The sequence below is a fragment of the Lissotriton vulgaris genome, chromosome 8, assembly GCF_964263255.1.
Source record: "Lissotriton vulgaris chromosome 8, aLisVul1.2, whole genome shotgun sequence".
Taxonomy (NCBI): Eukaryota; Metazoa; Chordata; class Amphibia; order Caudata; family Salamandridae; genus Lissotriton; species Lissotriton vulgaris.
In genome coordinates this window covers 22,002,942-22,023,219 of record NC_141696.1, presented here as the reverse complement: position 1 = coordinate 22,023,219, position 20,278 = coordinate 22,002,942, and the positions used below count along the sequence as shown (strand labels likewise).

The window sequence follows — 20,278 nt, the reverse complement described above, 5'->3', positions numbered from 1 at the left end:
AGTTAGTTGACTCCTTTGTTGTTTATTAGGATTCTAACTTTGCTTTGTAGCATGTCATTCATGCTACTGGATCGTTTACACCCTCTCGGGTGATTGGTGCACTATACTAATCAGCATAACATAACTTATTTAGGTTTAATGTGGGTTACTGAGTGCCCAAATCTTAGCTGTTGGTTGCTTTGTTCTATTTCTAGGGCTTTCATGATCTTGAGGGTAAGTTAGGTTCTTCCGAGGGTGGCTGGGAAAGCATACCTCCATTCATCTAATGTGTTGTTGCTTTTGACTTCTTGAGCCATGGCGCTTTCATAGACATTACACCATGACATTTGGAAGTTGGGTTGAGATCTGTGTCTGGAGCGGTGCAGGCTGCCAGCTCAAGATTCTGTAAATTAGTGAAATAGGGGACTTAGTTTGTGTTCTATCAGTGGACTCCGTATAAGAAAGTTGTAGTGAATAGCTACCTTTGTTTAGAGGCACATAGGCTGGTGTGATTAATTTCTTTAATACACAGGCAAACTCACTGAGGCATATGCTACAATTGATGCATATTGCTGGAGATGTCTCTAAGTGTTTTGATTAATAGGGTGGTAACCACCTTGAATGGCTGTCTAGGTATAGTTTTAGTATTGTTTGTACCACAGCTTGTTCAAAGTCTATTAATAGTTTGTAATATTGTATGTGGGGAGTAGTTGTTTGTTTTAATTTTCATGTAGTTTAGTAGTTTGTAATATGTGCCACTTTGTTTATTAGGCAGCAAGGTGTATATGAGGGGTATATTAGTGACTTGATATCTACCATGCATGATATACATCGGAGTGAGTGGTTTAGGACATATTTTGGGCATAACATTAAAAACGTTGAATGTTATGCCCAACATCTATTTTTTGATATTGGTTTAGGCTTAATAGGTTATTTGCTGAAGCAAATATAATAATGCATTTGTCATTATTTAGGTTCTCATGTGGATTAAGGGTTTATCATTATGAGTTGCCGTTAAGTGTTCAGGAATTTGGATGTCATCATGTTTTTACAGGACAGCAGGAGTGTCACTTTTGCCTTTTTTTAGTTATTATGCATTTTAAAATTGATATATCTGGTAGCTCTCCTGTGATTTGTAGAGATACTTTATGGATATATTTTTGAGCATATTTTTTAGAATTTTGATTGTGGGCTCTTGGCAACTAGTGTTTGCCTGTTTTAAATCTTAAAACACTAACCTTACTTCAATTTGGGTGACATTTAGGGGTGGTTGAGTTCTCTCATGTCAATACCATCCTTGTTTGTAGAAGCCCTCCCATAACATGAATTGGCATAGTATTCTGTACATATCCAATTACCATTTTCGGTGCTTGTGCCATCTTGGCTATATGGGAGCCCAATTGTTTTTGGTGTGGTAGGTGTTAAACTATTCTGCTCCTTTTATATTGTATATTAATTAAGTTCCTATTGTTCTTGAATATTTACTTTATTGTTGTTTTAACTGGTTAATGTTCTTTTAGTTGCATTGTTTTGCATCATTTATTACCTTTTATGGCTGATGATAATTAGTGTATATGGTGAAGGCTGATTTATATTTTTGTGTTCTTGTGCTATTTTGGGTGCATTTTTTTGTTTAATGTTATTTAATAATGTTTATGCTTCATATTACATTAATTGTTGAAAGCATTTTTGTTTTTTAAGTATTTGGTCGTTTGAAATGTATTTTATTGTTTAATTTAAATAATGAAGTTAGATGATTTATTGACTTATGTAGAATTTAATTGTAAGTGTTGTGTTAATAGAATAGCGTTACTGTATTATTTTGTAATTGTTTGTGCTATTAGTGTAGGCGATATTGTGTTTATCGATATTTGAGCTGTTTTAAATATTTATTTATAGGTAAGAATATTTTTGTTTAGGATATTTGTGCTTTCGATATTAGTAGAAATTGATATTTTTAGCTGCTTTATTTTAGTCATTGATATATGTGTTGTTGGTAATAAAGCGTAGGATAGCAAGAGGTTTGTAAATAATATATTTTGGGGGATTTTTTGTGAATCAATATTGTTTTCATCTATATCATTGATCCTACATTCGTCACCTACATAATTGTAAGTTTCTAAGTAGTTCCTTATCACATTCTGCAAGGTGTCTTAGTTCTGACAATGTGACATAATGTAAAAATGTTCCATTGGAAATGTGCATTTATGTATTGATAGATTAGACTGCCCTTGAAAGTATGTTCACGTTCTTCCTAAACTTTATCTGACCTATGCTACTGACAAAAGTGTGCTTGCGTCACTAACATTACTTAAAGTTACAGAGATTAGAAGTGTTGAAAATGGTCTCTTATCTGGGCTTTAGATAAGATTTGTATCTCATATCTCACTCAAACCTTCTTATCAGGCTGTGAAGGTTGTGTGAGGGGCACCTGCAGCAGTATATTAGGGACCCTCTTGACTTTGCCCTTCACAGCTGAAAACCTGAGTCTTAGATTCATTCTGATACTTTGGGCAGAAGTGAGAACCATGAAGTGGCTGCTGCTCCTGGGGCTGGTGGCCCTCTCTGAGTGTGTAGTCAGGTGAGTAGTTACCAAAAAGCTTATTTTAGCAGAGGGTTCTGAAGGAGAAAGATTGAGGTATTCAGTCCTAAAGCACAGACTGACAACTGTGTCACAAAGACTGAAGGACTGACATAGACGCCGCTCTCAGAAGTTGTTTAACTAAGGGCACATTAAAAGGGAGTTTGGCCATGGCTGTACTGTGACATTCCTGTATTGCTGTTCAGATTTCCATGAAATATGTAGGATGAGAACATTTATGTTGTATACATGAGATACTTTCTGTATAGCATTCATGACATTTCTTTTGCAGCTATCTGAAGTCACTTGAAAACCTTGATGGAAAATAACCCTGTTATCTAGAGAGATCCTTACACCTATATAGGCCCTTCACTTCTTAAAGGGAATCCTTGAGTGCGTGTGATGCTCCCACCCTCTCTGTCTTTTACTTATTGTGTTTTCCTTTCCCTCAGGATCTCTCTGACGAAAGGGAAATCCCTCCGGGATCATCTGAGGGAAGAGGGAAAGCTGAGGGATTACTTGAAAACATACGAAGAAGTGGCCAGTAAATTCTCACAGACCGAGGACGCTGTAGTCACCTATGAGTCAATGTGGAATTACTTGGATGTGAGTAAAATCGACTATTTCAGCCATAAAAACCCTTTCTTATAAGGGCTGTCTGGAACCTGCCATGATTGCATGCATGCATCTTTTTCTTGTGGACCCTATGAGCTGTAGTGTCTGCCCATAGACAATGAAAGGCCCAGAGGTGTCTCAGAACTTTGGGTAAGAGATGAGTGTAGAGGTGATTTACTTGTCGGTCCATTGTACCCTTGTGTTTATAGGAGGCAGTAAAGATGATCAGAAGGAGCAGATGGGTATGTGGTGGTGGGGGTGGGCCTGTGTGGGATGGGGGTGAGTGTGCGGTGAGTGTGTGGTGTGGTGGTGTGTGTGTGTGTGTTTGTGGTGGGTTGTCAATGAAGGTGCAGGATACACTTATAATACATCTGCATGAAAAGTGACATTAACTCCATGTGTGGCTGTTCAGTGATCATTTAGAACACTTTTGGATCATAACACTCTGTACTTCCATGAATATAGGGTATCTGTCTGGTGTTCTTGCAGAAAGAAGAGCAAAGAGGCTAAAAGGTGTTTTGGCAGACTATATGATGCAAACCAAAGTCTGCTTCGAATTTGGGTGCAGTCAAAGTCAGTAGAGACCCACAGGAATGGGGAGAGCAAAAGGCAGCATGTCCACCCTAATGTAGAGGTGATAATATAAAACAGTGTAGCATGCCTTGTAGCCTGAAGCTGGGGTGGCATGAAACAACTTGATCGGATAGTAGTGGGTTGCTGCCACAATGAGCCACTGGCACAGCTCTCTGATGAAGAACAGCGTTTGAGATCCCTGGATCTGAAAACATGCTCCATGGTGTTCCACAAGCTGTGTGTGCACAGCACTGCTCAGGTGTTCCACCAGGTGTGCGCACAGCACTGCTCATGTGTTCCACTAGGTGTGGGCGAAAATGAAGGCACACAGCACTGCTCTTTTGTTCAAAGAAGTGTGCTTGCACATCACTCCTCATGTGTTCCAGCAGGTGTGTGCACACAGCGCTGCTCATGTGTTCCAACAGGTGTTGGCGCAGGTGAGGGATGCAGAGCACTGCTCGTGTGTTCGACCAGGTGTGTGCGCACAGCACTTTCATGTGTTCTACCAGGTGTATGCACACAGCACTGCTCATGTGCTCCACCAGATGTGGGTACACAACACTGCTCATGTGTTCCAGCAGGAGTGGGAGCATGTGAGGGTGCACAGGTATGGGTGCAAAGCTCTGCTCATATGTTCCACCATGTGTGGGCACATAGCACAACTCATGTGTTCCACCAGGTGTGGGCACACAGCACTGTTCACGTGTTCAACCAGGAGTGAGTGCAAAGCACTGCTCATGTGTTCCACCAGGTGTGGTCAGACAGCAATGCTCATGTGTTCTATAAGGTGAGGGAACATAGCACTGCTAATGTGTACCCACCAGTTATGGGCACAGAGCACTGCTCATGAGTTCCACTAGGTGTGGGTGCACAGCACTGCTCATGTGTGCCACCAGGAGTGGGCACACAGCATGGTCATGAGTTCTACCAAATGTGGACACACAGCACTGCTCATGAGTTCCACCAGGAGTGCATGCATGGCACTGCTCATGTGGTCCACCAGGTATGGGCACACAACACTGCTCATGCATTCCCTTAGGTGTGGGCAAATGGCACTGCTCATGTGTTCCACCAGGTGTGGGCACACAGCACTGTTCACATGTTCAACCAGGTGTGGGTGCAAAGCACTGCTCATGTGTTCCACCAGGTGTGGGCAGACAGCAATACTCATGTGTTCTATAAGGTGAGGGAACATGGCACTGCTAATGTGTACCCACCAGTTGTGGGCACAGAGCACTGCTCATGAGTTCCACCAGGAGTGGGTGAAAGACACGGCTCATGTGTTCCACCAGGAGTGGGCACACAACAAGGTTATGAGTTCCATCCAATGTGGGCACACAGCACTGCTCATGAGGTCCACCAGGAGTGCATGCATGGCACTGTTCATGTGGTCCACCAGGTGTGAGCACCCAGAACTGCTCATGGGTTCCACCAGGTATGGGCACACAGCACGGCTCATGTGTTCCATCAGGTGTGGGGAAGCAGCACTGCTAATTTGTTCCACCAGGTGTGGGGAAGCAGTACTGCTCATGTGTTTCACCAAGTGAGGGCACCACGCACTGCTCATGAGTTCCACCAGGTTTGGGAACACAGCATTGATCATGTCATCCACCAGGAGTGGGGAAGCAGCACTGCTCATGTGTTCCACAAGGTGTGGGCACACCGCACCGCTCATGAGTTCCACTGGGTATTGGTGCAGATGAAGGTGCACATCACTGCTCATGTGTGCAACCAGGTGTGTGCACAGAGCACTGCTAATCTGTTCCACCAGGTGTGGGCACACAGCACTGCTCATGTGTTCCAGCAGGTGTGGGCATGCAGCACTGCTTAATAGTTCCAGAAGGTGTGGGCGCATGGCACTGTTCTTGAGTTCCACCAGGTGTGGGCACAAAGCACTGCTCATGTGTTCCCCCAGGTGTGGGGATGCAGCACTGCTCATCTGTTCCAACAGGTGTGGGCACGCAGCACTGCTTATGAGTTCTAGAAGGTGTGGGCGCACAGCACTGTTCATGAGTTCCACCAGGTGTGGGCACACAGCACAGCTCATGTTTTTCACAACGTGTGGTCGCAGAGCACTGCTGATGTGTTCCATCAGGAGTGGGCACACAGCACTGCTCATGTGTTCCATCAGGTGTGGGCACAAAGCACTGTCCAGTCACCAGAATCTCCTTTAACAGAGTGTTTTCCTGTTTGGGAGCACTGCTTCCGTGTTGACATGTTGCATTCTAAGAATGTGGTAGTTCCTCTTTCTTATTGGTAGCATTGATCAAGTTCCCCCCTCCTCTTTACTTATTGTGTCTTGCATTGGCACCAAACTGTGAAATAGGCTTTATGGAAGAGTGTGTGCATGGAATGTTATTGTCTCAAAGAGCATACCATGCTGCCATAGGTGGTCGGTGGTGTCTTCAGGCTTCAGTATACTCCATACAAAGATTTAGGGGCTCATTTATGGGAATGTCAGGCAGTGAATGGCAGCAAGTGACCTTTCAGCAGTGTCAGAGAGGGGAGGAATGTGCCATATTTAGGACAATGCTGCACATTCCTGTCCTATCCATTGTGCTTGCACCCTTTTGGCAGCCCGGTGGCAATGCAGGATAGTTTTGGGGCACAAAGGGACACTTTCCTCCTTAAAAACAATCCTTGGAGGCATATTCCCTTTTCTGTGTGTGCTGCAGAATGAAGCCTGCATAGAAAGAGGGGGAAACAAGGAGAAATAGATTGGTTTCTCCTTGTCATGGCTCCCCTGGAAAGATTTGAGACGTTGGCACATCCCAAAGTTTACAAGTTCTTGGAAATCCACGGAAGCATGGGGACAAGCGCAACACTCATGGAAAGCCTCGCCAAGGCAGAGTAATTCAATGCAGCGACTTGCGCTGTGTTGCATTACTCCAGATGTTTCGATCCACTGAGTAATGACATCACCTCTACTTACATGCCGTCCAAATTCTGTCTTAAAATTTGCTTCGCTCTTGCACCACGTTACATGGTGCCAGAGCGATGCAAGCAGTTTCATAAATAGGCCCCGTGTATTAATTTAATTTGGTGTTTTTGGTAGGAGCGGCTGCTCCGCCTCAATTTGTATGGACACTTTATATTTATGTCATGTGTCTCTTGTCCAATAGTGGCTGCCACTCATAAAGGGTGGTAGGGTGGGAAGGCAGCGCGCTGGGGGAGGGCAAGAGGGGATGATGGGTTATTAATCATTTTTAGAACTTATCTGAAGCTGCAGGCCACCTTCGTCGTCGCTCCTGAAGGCCTTTCCTTGAGGTGCCTCAAAGCACAGGGTTTGGTCTGAGTGGGCTGAAAATATGTCTTGCTCAGACCAGGGAGAATGTGGGGATTTCTCCAGTCCGGCTGCTGAATGCAGCCATGCTGGAGAAACCTAAGTGCGCATGTTTGTTTTTGTTGGCCTGAGACAGATGCCCACACACAAATGAGCACTTTGGGAGTGTTGAAGATCTCCTTCTTCACACTCCCATGCCCCGCCCCTCCATGCACAAGCTAGCAAACTTAAAATAAAACCATGCCAGAGCATTGTTTTATCTTTCTTTTGCTGGCTCTGCGCCAGACAGTTGGGCTACCCTCCTGCGCCATTGCAGAGGAGCCGCCACTGCTCTTCTCTGCAGTGACCCTCCCTAGCGATCCTTCGAAAATCAGTATTGAGTATAATTCTCTTTGTGATGGGGCTATTACTCAAAGATGTATTTAAACATAATTTAAGCCTGAGTAATGACATCACCTCTACTTACAGTTCAGCACGACTGACGTTAAGATTAAAAACCCTGGCCACTGTTCCAACCTTTTTTCTTTACAAGAATTTGAAAATAAGCAAAATATAATATCCTTTGGTTGGAAAGAGCACATTCTAAATGACAGACTCAGGTCTGTGGATACGTCAACTTGCACAGGGCACTTGCCTCAATGCTACATCTTGCAATATTAGGTTGGGGTGCAGAGTGCAGACACAGATATTCCAAGGAGAACAGCGACCTGGGCCATCAGGATGTTAGTAAACCCCCTGGCATTGGTCACTCTCAGGGGGTGCAGGCAGGTACAGAGTGCCTCCGCCAGGAAGAACAGTATCCCTGAGAAGAAGCAGTTTTATGCACTAATACCTGTTTGCGCTGACCTTACACCTGCGCATTGTCCGTCGTGGAATATGAGGCGCAGGGACATCCGACGAAAATGCACTATTTGCCAGAATTATGTGAATAATGATGGGGGATGTTGTGAACGTCAGAATGTTGTGACTTTACTTAAAGATAGAAGGAAACCTCATTGAGAATATTTACAAGTTTTAGAACAAAGGGGCACATGCATCATTCTAAATACCGATCGCAAAGGGGCAGATTCACATAATCTGCCCCTTTGCAGCCGTTTTTTTTTTGCTTTTGGGATGCATCAACCCAAATACAAATTTGCAATTTAAATAATCGCAAAATTTGCGATTACCTAAATTGCAAATGCATTTAGGGAATCGCAAATTGAGCTTCCCTAAATGCAATGCATCATGCAATTTTAAATCACGATTTCGCAATTAGGGGCCACTCATTATTTTATTTTATTTATTTATTTGATTTGTATAGCGCGTTATAACCCAGGGGTCTCTAAGCGCTTTGTCAGGATCCACACAGACGAATAAAGAAGATGCAGCTGGTCAAAAATTACAGGCAACCCCACGCTTGCTGAAAGAGCACTGTTTTTAATCTCTTTCGGAAGGTCAGCAACTTGGTTTCCTTCCGCAGTTCCATTGACAGTTTGTTCCAGAAAGCTGGGAGAGTATGGGAAAAGGCACGACCTCCAACGGTAGCCAGTCTGCAATGTGGTTGAGTGAGGAGGGTAGCTTCTGCAGATCTTAGCGCCCTACCCAGCCTGTAGAGGGTCAGGCGTGATTTCATATAACTTGGTGCCCTACCATGAAGGGCTTTGTGGACAATGCACAACCCTTTGAATATTCTCCCCTCCTTGACTGGCAGCCAATGCAGTTCTCGCAGAAGGGGGGATGCATGTGTGTTCCTCAGCTTTTTAAAAATGAGTCTAGCAGCGTCATTTATGACAACCTGCATCTTGTTCAGAAGTTTTTGCGGCAGCCCTATATACAACGAGTTGCCGTAGTCCAGCCTGGCTAGGATCGTAGCGGAGACCGCACTCCTCAAGGTGGAGAAGGACAGCAACGAGGAAACTTTCCTAAGTTATCGAAGAAGGCCGACACAGGTATCCACCACAGCCATAACCTGTTTTTGCATGGACAGCTTACCATCCACATGGATGCCCAGGCTTTTGACAACAGCCGCTTGTTCCGGGGGTGTCCCTAGCTCCCTTGGCCAGAATTGATCATTCCATGGGTTGCCAGCGATGGTAAGTGGCAACACCTCGGTCTTATCCGGATTGATATTTAAAGAGTTCATGGACATCCAGTTGGCTATGCACTTCAAGATGTTTTGCAGTCTTGCGAAAGCATCCTGGCCATCATCCAATTTGATGATGGTCTGGGTGTTGTCCGCGTAGTTGTACACCTGGCAGTCCATTTGGTTGAGCAACAGAATCAAAGGCTGTAGATAAATGTTGAACAAAAGGGGTGACAGGGCAGACCCTTGCGGTACTCCACAGGTGATCGATGTTGTGGTGGAAAACAGGTCACCAAGTTGCACTCTCTGCGTCCTCCCTTGGAGGAAAGAGGTGAACCATGCTTGTGCTGTGCCGTGAATGCCGAAATCCCTCATCCGCGACAATAGTTATTTGTGACACACGGTGTCAAATGCCGCGGAGATGTCCTACAGCACCAGGGCACCCAGAGTTTTCTTATCTGCTCTGTTCCTCAGTTCATCCACAATCGACAGCATGACGAGCTCCGTGCTCTGGTTCGCACGGAACCCAGCCTGATTCGGCTCTAGCAGGACGTTGCTTTCCAGGTGTTCCGACAGGGTGGTGAGTACGTGTTGCTCCACCACCTTTGCCAGGAACGGAAGTTGGGAAATTGGCCTGAAATTTTTCAGACATTTCACGTCCGCCCCCGTTTTCAGGTTGAAGTTGATGGTAATTTGCGAAAACTTTGAAAAATGCACTGAAGGTCAATTTTCAAGGTTCCATGTTACACACACACATGCCCTTGGGAAATGTGTGTGCGCAAAACATGTGATCACATGGCAATTTCAGGGTTGCATCAGGGTGTCCTTTTGGCACCCTTGAAATTTCATGCGCAATTTGGAAGTAGATATTTGGTGCACATGCAATTCTCATTTATTCCTATGGGTATCTAGGCCCATAGGAATGAATGGGAAGCTATTCCCTAAATGTGATTCGCAATTTGCAAGTTGCAATTTAAGAATGTGTAGGAATCACAATTTTTGTTTGCGATTCCTACATGCATAGGAATTGTGATTCCTTAAAAACCGCAAATTAGGAATCACAATTCCTCACTTTGATGCATGTATGTGATTTGCGGTTGTGAGAGTAGAATATAAACTCATGAAAGAGTCGCTGTTCTGCAAATTGTAATTTATTTTCCCTTCATTCTCCTTCAGGTGGTCTATTATGGCACAATCTCTATTGGGACCCCACCTCAGGCCTTTAGGGTGATGTTTGACACAGGCTCCTCCAATCTCTGGGTACCGTCCACAGACTGCAAGAGTCCTGCCTGCAGTAAGTATGTGTATGAACATTGAATTGACAATGGTGAGCTGCAACATCGCTCACAAAGCCTGCTGTGCCGTGAATCCCTCACTTTATGTCACTCTTTATCATTGCGACTCCTTGAAAATAGAGACACAATCACACACACGCACGCACACACCCACAAACACCCACACATGCACACACACACATACAAGTGTACACAAACACACACACACCGAAGCACACACACATGCACACTCACACGTATAAGCACACACACCCACGCAGACACACACATAGACACAAAAGAGCACACATGTACACACCCACACATGCACACACATGCGCACACACATTCACACATGCATGCACACACACACAAGTTCACACACACGTGCACACCCATGCATGCACACACACATGCACACCAACAAATGCACAAAAATGCGTGCACACACTCACATATGCATGCACACACACACAAGTTCACTCACACATGCACACTCATGCATGCACACACCTACATGCACACCCACACATGCACACTCACACATATAAGCACACACACTCACACAGACACACACAGACATACAAGCACTCACATGCACACACCCACACTTGCACACTCACATATATAAGCACACACACCCACGCAGACCCACACACACACACAAGCACACACATGCACACACCCACACATGCACACACATGCACGCACAAACTTACACATGCATGACTCACACACAAGTTCACACACACATGCACACCCATGCATGCACACACACATGCACACCCTCACACACACACATGCACAGACACATGTACATACACACACACACACATACATCTCCTGTAGCGGAATTAGAAACAATTCACTATAGAAGCACCATAAATTACATCTGCGAATGTACAAAAGCAGCCCCAACTTCACTAAAACATGTAATATACCAAGTACTGGATAAATCTATATACAAGTATATGGATTTGCACATGTTACTGGTGGGTTTAGAATCTGATGACCTACTTGAACTACAAACACTAGGGCAAATGAATCGATCACTCTGGAAATTCCTCCCCAGTGATACCTTTACTACTAAACAGCCAAAACATACAAGCATGTGGACCTAGTTTCCAATATGTACTCTATTAAGAGGCAGGAATATTCAGGGATGGTAAGGATTTTGTACCGGATGAAGGTCCTGTTGGTGTTGTTCTTTCATAGTGTTCTTGTGAATGGTGAGGTCTTCCGTGGTTTTGTTGTTTCTCCATTGTTTCTCGAAACGTCTGTAGGAGCGTCTGGCTTCTTGGAGGTCGGTGGTTAACCAGGTGGCCTTAGGGGGGCGCTGACTGAATCCCTTTTGCATATCAAATGTAACTGTCCTAAATTTATGTAGTTATGGAAAAATACTTTTATGCATTTTAGAAATTGTATTTAAGAAACAACACTTTTTGATGGAAATTTTAAGATCAGATGCACTAATTAAGTATGTCCTAAATATAAACCACATTCTTGAAATTGTGGTCTCGGAGTTAAGATGCATTGAAAGTGTCTACCTGCATGTAACAGTTTAGAATCCTATCACTTTAGAAGCTTCTTTACACTATGTCTAATGTTTTATATCAATATTGGAATATTTGGCTGATAGTGTTTGGCTATGACCCAGACCTTGCTCTTTCAGACAAAATGATCAAATTACTATGTATTGCAATGGCTGTCCCCAGATCTCTTTAGCTTCAGAGATGGTGAATGGCTCTTATACCATATAAAAATAAATTGGTCCGGAAAATAAAGCAGGTTAAAAAAGAAATTGGAGGACTTAAGAAGTTTGAGAGGGTCTGGGCACCTTATTTTGATTAAGACTTCAAAATCTAGTTCATCTCTCAGGAGATCTGTTCAGCAAGTTCAACTCCCATGTATTGTAATCAGAATTTTAATTCATTATATGACATTTCATATTGTCTTGTAATATAGTTATATTAATCAACACAGGATGAATTGATATTTTGGCCATTCTAGCTGATGTCTCTGTATATGCTTAAGGTTTCTAAGGTCTAATCTTTGTTTAGTTTGTGTTAAATATTTGGCAGTCGATGCTATTCCAAGATATTATGCATTTCATTTTTCGAATTCCAACTTAAATGTTTATATTGTCTATCTTTTATTGATTTTAGTATTTAATGTTCTCCGGCTAATCAGTGCTATTTAACAATTCTGTATTATTTTACATATTTAATGAATTTTATGGATATATGTATGGATAAAAAACTTTTTGTTATATGGATTTCAATAAAATAAAATATATTGTAATATTTGAATAATTCTATAAACTCTGCTTACTACTACACTGTGGTTAGTGCAAAATCAGGAGACTAGCTTCCACAGCTATGGTGATCAAGCTCTGTACAAGGTTGTAGGCACAGCCAGGAAAAAGGCATTACCCAGATTGGTTATTTTAAGCACCATTTGGTGCCTTTCTCAAAGCTGTCTGTTACCCCATGTCCCATCCCTAAAGTTTGGAGAGGGTTAGTTTATGGCTGCAAAGCTCTCTTGCCACTTTCTGGTGCATTCAAGATATCTTGTGGCTTCAATTCCTTCTACATCAAACACACCTTTATTTGTCAGTAGAGACAGAGAGATGCTTCAGCGTAGGCTTAGAGCCTGTGTTCACAGCTGGAGTTCAAGAGATGGCGGATGCTTTGTATGTATTTATATAATATTTGTAATTCACGACTATCACTCCAAGGGAGCATCATGGCGGTAATTGGGATACTATAGAATGCTGAGAAAGATAATGCAGAGCTCAGATAAGTGAAAGGCACAGGGAGTCTGAGGCTCCAAAACTCTATGTTTTAGGGATTTCCTGAAGATTAGTTCTTAATAAATGAATCGCGGGGTGGCCAGGGAGTAGATTCCAGGCTTTGGCACCGAGAATGGCTATCAATTCCTCCCCTTTGTTTTGCATCTGGAAGGTGCAGGTTTACGAAGATTTGCTGATGAGGATCTGAGGAGGCGTGTTGTCACATAAGCCATAAACCTACTCGTTAGGTATTTAGGTCCTGATGCTCTATATTACCAAGATCTTAAATAGCACTTGTTTATGAATGGGTAACCAGTGAAGTAACTTTAGAGCTACTGAGGCAGAGGAGCGGCTTGGTAAGGCATGCTGCTGCATGTTCGACTGTCTGAAGTTTTTTTAGGATGTACTTGTTTGTGTCTACAGGCTATTACAGTAGTCCAGTCTAGAAGTAATTAGGGCCACTGCCCCAGTCTTTCTTGCCATACACGGTAGCAAGTCAAAGAACCTCTTCCTAGGTTCTTGAATACATCTATTGTGTTAGAGGGGGGAGGAGTATCCTTGGGCCACCATAAGCTAGGAAGGAAAATGTTGGACTTTCCTAGTAGCATGATCTCAGTCTTTGGGTATTACATCTCAGTTGATTACATTGCATCCAGCGAAATACTTTTCTGAGACACAGTTGGAAATTCCCTTCTACATTGGTAGTGAGTTTGTCTAACACTAGAATTAATTGAGTATTATCAGCATGTGAGATGTTTTCAATATTAAAAGATGACTCCTTGCCTCTGGTTGGTAAGGAATGACTTCAGCCAGGCTAGGGCCAGGTGGAAAATTATTAATATTATTATTATTATTGCATTTATTGAGCGCACAGCTACCCGGAGGTTTCCCGGCGCTTGCCTTGGGAAACCGTCCTGGCTTTTTTCCCTGTGAGATAGCCCCTACAGGGCATCTCCAAGGTGAAAGCCAGGCATCCCGCCGCAGGGGGGCCGTTGTGGAGATTAAGCAAGCTTAATGCCAAGAGTTGCAGAGTGAGAACCCATGATTAGAGCAGGCACCGAAGCGAGAATTATCGAGTCCGTGGACATTTGAGCTCAAGACCCTGCTGCGTCGGGAATTGAACCCTGGTCCCGGGTCTGACCTCAGCTTCCGGGTCTGCCTGCTCTACACCGTGAGCCACACTTCTCCACAAAATGCTGCAGGTCTTCAGACGGTACACCAGCATGTCATGGGAGACGGTATGACATGCGGATAATAAATCTAATAAAATCAGCACTGCATTTTTCCCTCGTCCAAGGCAAATTTGATGGTCTCCATAGTGTGTAATAGTGCATATTCCATAGAATGTTTGGGCCTAAAACCCAATTGGCTCAGATACAGAATATTAGCCTTTTCTAAGAAAGAAGTCGGGTGATTATCAACTAATTTCTCAGTCACTTTACTGAGGCAAGGAATTAGGAAAATGGGCCGGAGGTCAGAGAGGGTAGTAGGATTGGTCACTTGTTTTTCTTTAAGGGGTTTGATTGCCGCAATTTTCCAGTCCAAGGGTACTTCCGCAAAGGAGAGTGAGGAATTAATTATTTGGTTAATGACTGAGTTGGTGATCTCTATAATAGTGTGTAGTACCTCCACGGGGCAGTGGTCAAAGGGGAATCCTGACTTGCAAGCGAGAATTGCTTGGCGTGAGTGTTCCACGTTAATGGTGTAAACTGATTGAAGAATCGGTCTATCATTCTGGGATTCTGAAGGGGATATCATCCTAAAATCAGTTTTTACATTTTGTATTTGCTTAGAAAAAAAAATTGCAATTTGATTACAGCGGGTCAGTGATGGGGGATATCACGTTCAAGTATTTGAGGGTGGGTAAATGATTTTACAATTTTCAAAGCAGTTTTTGAGTCTGAGTCTGCAAGCGTAAGTAGTTAGTATAGGGGACATTCTTTTCTACTTTAATTTGTAGATGGTAGGCATTGAGAGCCATTCTGCATTGTATTAGCTCCTCTAATTTACAACCTCTTCGCCATCTACACTCTAGCTGTCTACAATATAGATTTAACTCTGTCAGCTTTTGTGTATACAAAGGGGCTGAGACTTTGGTAGTTAATTTCTGTTTTGAAGATCCTGGAGGGACAAAGGTATGATTAAGAGTAGACATCCAAGAGTGAAAGTGCTGGGTGTCTAATGTTGGAGTCCTTGATAGGATGGGCCTCAGAGCAAGTGCATCAGTGCTGAGGAACGGATCAGGTTGCATTTCATTCCATTTATGCACAGTTTTGGGGATGACCGAATTGGGTCCCAAATGGGTATTAGTGCTCAATTCCAGAGGGGATATAACTGTGGTATGGCCATGATAAGGTAACTGGAGAGTTTACCATAAGAGTACCAAGGTTTGAGAAAATACCATTGAGGGTTTGTCCAGCACAAGGTGGGGAGGGAGGTAGTCAAGTCAAGTCAAGTCATAAAATTTGTATAGCGCACTACATACCCAGAGGGTTTCAAGGCGCTTAGGAGGGGAGGAGGATTATTTGTCAAATATCCACGTTTTAAGCTGTTTTCTGAACGCTAGGTGGTTCTGGGTGAGGCGAAGGTAAGCGGGGAGTGAGTTCCATGTCTTAGCGGCCAGGTAGGAAAAGGATCTGCCTCCCATGGTGGTCTTGTTGATGCGAGGTACTGTGGCGAGGGCTTGGCCGGAAGAACGTAGTTGGCGGGAGGGGGTGTAGAAGGACAGTCGAGAGTTGAGGCAATCTGGTCCGATGTCGTAGAGTGATTTGTGTGCGTGGGTAAGCAGACGGAAAGTGATCCTCTTATTGACGGGTAGCCAGTGGAGGTCTTTAAGGTGACCAGAGATGTGTTCGTTGCGTGGGATGTCTAATATGAGCCTGGCTGAGGCGTTTTGGATTCGTTGGAGTTTCTTCTGGAGTTTAGCGGTGGTGCCTGCGTAGAGGGTGTTTCCGTAGTCCAGTCGGCTCGTGACCAGAGCGTGGGTGACTGTTTTCCTTGTTTCGGAGGGGATCCAGCGAAATGTTTTTATGAGCATGCGAAGAATGTTGAAGCAGGAAGAGGATACGGCGCTGACTTGTCTGTTCATTGAGAGTGAGGAGTCCAGGATGACGCCAAGGTTCCGTGCGTGGTCTGTCGGGATGGGTGCTTTTCCAAGGGCTTCCGGCCACCAAGAGTCGTCCCATGCAGAGGGGGATGTACCTAAGATGAGGACTTCTGTTTTGTCTGAGTTCAGTTTCAGACGGCTTTGTTTCATCCATTCAGCAACTTCTTTCATTCCTTCGTGTAGGTTAGTTTTGGCGGTGCTGGGGTCCTTGGTGAGAGAAAGGATCAGTTGGGTGTCGTCCGCGTAAGAGATGATGTTGAGGTTGTGTTGGCGTGCGATGGCCGCGAGGGGGCTCATGTATACGTTAAAGAGGGTGGGACTGAGTGAGGATCCTTGGGGTACGCCGCAAATGACTTCAGAGGCCTCGGACTTGAATGGAGGAAGGCGGACTCTCTGGGTTCTTCCGGTGAGGAACGAGGTGATCCATTCAAGTGCTTTTCCTTGAATTCCGATGTTATTGAGGCGTTGTAGAAGGGTGCTGTGGCAGACTGTATCGAATGCTGCCGAGAGGTCGAGGAGGATGAGGGCGACTGTGTCTCCATTGTCCAGTAGAGTTCGAATGTCGTCTGTTGCTGCGATGAGGGCGGTCTCAGTGCTGTGTTTTGCTCGGAAGCCAGATTGTGAGGGGTCGAGGGATTTGTTGGTTTCGAGGAAGGCGGCGAGCTGGTTGTTGACGGCTTTCTCGATGACTTTGGCCGGGAATGGAAGAAGCGAGATGGGGCGGTAATTTTTGAGTTCGGTGGGGTCCGCTGTTGGTTTTTTCAGAAGGGCGGTGGGTTCAGCGTGTTTCCAGTCTTCAGGGAAGGTAGCGGAGTTGAAGGAGCAGTTGATGACGTCTCGGAGGTGCGGTGCTAGGCGGCGGCGGCTTCGTTGGCGTTAGAAGAGAGGGCTGGGGAGTTTCGAAGGAGCGAAGCGGAGATTTGGTACCCACTGATCTAGGCCCAGGGTCTCTAAGGTATCTAAGAAATGTATAACTCCGGGTTCGGTATTAGTCTAAGTGAAGGGTAAGAACCCTGAGTAGGGTGAAGTTCAAATATCTAAGAGTTAGAGGGCTTAGGTGTCTAAGAAGCGTAGATTTGGAACTGGTGGGTGATAGATCAAAGATCCAGAGAAGGAGGCTGAACATTCAACTTGGGAGCAGAAACAAAGACTTTCCGCATCTTTAGGACATGTAAGTTTGAATGTAGAGCATTTGAGCCTAATGCTATATTTTATAGTGACCCTTCTCCCATGATTCAAGTCTATCTTGTGTATGTATCAGATATCCAGGGAGGAGGGCATGGACGATGCCCAGACGGCTTCTTAAGCCATGTTTCCATGACAAAAAGGCAGTCTAGGTTGAGATCTAAGACCATATCATAGATGTTTTGGACGTGCTTACACGAAGACTTTCAGGTGATCAATATTGATAAAAAAACAAATGGTGCTTCTTTGTAGATTCCATCATTTCTAATGTTTGTCGGTCCACTCTCTTGTTACCAGCACAGTTTCACTAGGGGTAAGGGTTGAGCTTTTCACAATGGCGCACTAGAGCTGGAGAACAAAAACAGATCTCAGCCATCGGTTCAATCAGGGACTCTGTCAAGGTTTCACAAAAGACAAATAAGACCACCAATGGGAGGCATGAGCTGGAGTGAGAGCCCCAGCACCTTTCCATTGAAAGAGAGAGTGGCAAATGGTCAATTGTGATATCATTCAAATGTTCTTAGCTGATACGTGATCTTATCTTCCATGCCGTTAAGCATTAAACACTTTTGTATCCACAGACAATCACTGGCGTTTCAATCCTGCCAGTTCTTCAACATTCAAGTCTAACAATATCCAGAGTGTCCTTCCTTATGGCATGGGAACCGTGTCCGGAGTCCTGGCCAATGACACTGTCCAGGTAAGTGGACTGGAGAATGTGCATGAGTTTTGCAGAATATGACCATGTTTGAGATACACATGAGACAGAGAACAGAAACCAGGGTATCACTAGGGCTGATTGTTTTTTATTAAGGAAGGTGTCCCTTCCTACACAAAAACAATCATCCTTGCAACGCAGGCACACTTTGACCATGGTGCAAAGTTGTCTGGGTTGGCGCATGGCATCCAATTGTGCGCCAGTGCAGGGGAGAGCTCAGAGATATGTCAAATTGAGAATATGACGCATCCCTGTTCTTTGGAAGTAACACAGAACAGCACAGCCAAATGGCTTGCGGCACAGTGCTGTGTTACTTCCTTGTAAATATGGCCCCTAGTCCCTGCTTTACAAGGTCAGTAAACTAACTGCTATTGCCTGATAAATCGATGCGATCTACTTGATGATAGCGGCTACTTTGAAAAAATGTCCACTAGGAAGATGAAAGCCAGGGAACACTGACTCTTTTGCCTGCCATATTTGGTAACTCTCCTGCTACAGTGCTTCAGAGTCCAATGTGAAGATAAAGGGATGCACCTGGTTTGGCTCTTCAAAGGGCCACCTTCAAAATGAACCTGTATGCTGGTTGGAGAGGTGACTGAACGCCATCGGGGTAATCTTAGAGTGCACAAGCTGAGGCATATACCTAAATTGGGTGCCAATATGTTCTAACGGAAGAGAACAGAGACAAAAAAAACATTCGGCTGAAGGTGTGGTGGCTCAAGCCGGATAATGCAGATTTAATGATCTTAACACGATCCCTCTAGCAACTGTTTGTATAAGTTCCACCAGGGCATAGATCCCAGAAATCAAACGGTAGCACAGACAAACATACGTGTTCGGCTTAAAATATGCGGCCAATTTAAAACACAAGGTATTTAGGGAGATGAGTCAAGTTGTAATGCCCTGCGTCACATTATAACTGCACCTTGTATAATATATGCAGGGTGGGCGTTCCCATGCTGGAAAGCTTCGTAAAAATGACGCAGTGAAATCTACAAGATTCCAGTGCGTCACTTCTAGGATGCCACCGCGTCAAAATCTTACTCTGGCTTGAAACAGGCATAAGGAGAGATGCAGTGTAGTGGTGCAAAGGTTTCTCAAGATGGCGCAGGGAAAGTGACGCATCTCTACAGATGCGTTACTTTCTTGAAAATCTGCCCCTCAATATTGGGTATTATTAACAAACACCTTGCGCCACCTGTATGTCGCTTTTCCAGTGTTAACAATGAGGCAAAAGTGGCGCAAGAGGCTTGTATATCAGCCTCATTGTGTTTAATAACAAGCATATATCATATTTACCTATATTAAAATTAGAAGCAGGGTTTGGTGCCTGCTTAGGGTTTTTGTGCCCCCAAGCGGCAGAGGTATTGAAATTGAGGCAGAATTTACATGAGTGTAGAAGTCTGCAGCAGCTAATCATAGTCCATGAAAAAAGTGCTGGGATCACTCCTCAACCAGGACACACTAGGACATCATCACTAGAACCCCCAGAGGGGGATGTGAAGCACTCGCAAATCATGATACACTTTAGTTTTATAATTTATCAGTTCCATTGACACTGAATTCCTAATTTCTACTGAATTGTTGCAATCCTATGTTGTAATCCATAATAACTGCCTCCATTGCATCTTCATTTTTATTGTAAGTTGATGCTTCAACAAGATTCTTTCTGCTGGTGTCAGAGTAGGGAAGTTCCTTCCATTGCAAATTAATTATCTCCACCATAAATTTCACGCCTCAGGTGTTTGCAGATGGGTGTAATACCTGCGATGCCTTTACTTGTCCTCACCTCTGTAATCCATGAAACCGATCCTCCTCGCCATTGTCTATTACATGCCTCTCCAAAGCACCTGGGTCATTCAGGAGTCACCCACCGCTGTTTCCTTCCTTTGTCCGCATGAATTATTAGCCAATTTTCTTGAAAAAATTTTTATTCTGAAATAGACAATAGACAATGGAGACCTCACTGAGAATATGTTTACCCTTTAATGTTCTAGAAGGAGACTCTTAATCTAAAAACCTGACCCTTGGCATCATCTACCTTTCTGCCGTCTTATGCCTGACACAAGTTAGCAAAGGGGATGGGATCAAGGATTCCTGTTTTCAAT

The 20,278-nt window shown here is 44.2% G+C and overlaps 1 protein-coding gene across 1 annotated transcript in view; it reads left to right on the top strand.

The window, feature by feature from the left end:
- Nucleotides 1-2,433: 2,433 nt before the first annotated feature.
- The window catches only part of LOC147693264 (pepsin A-5-like), a 37,585-nt gene continuing 19,740 nt past the window's right edge, over nt 2,434-20,278 (top strand). Inside the window, exons 1-4 of the mRNA XM_086933206.1 lie at nt 2,434-2,560; nt 3,013-3,166; nt 10,273-10,390; nt 18,034-18,152. Coding sequence (XP_086789332.1) covers nt 2,508-2,560; nt 3,013-3,166; nt 10,273-10,390; nt 18,034-18,152 — 444 coding nt within the window. The 5' untranslated portion in view covers nt 2,434-2,507. The remainder of the gene's footprint in view (nt 2,561-3,012; nt 3,167-10,272; nt 10,391-18,033; nt 18,153-20,278) is intronic.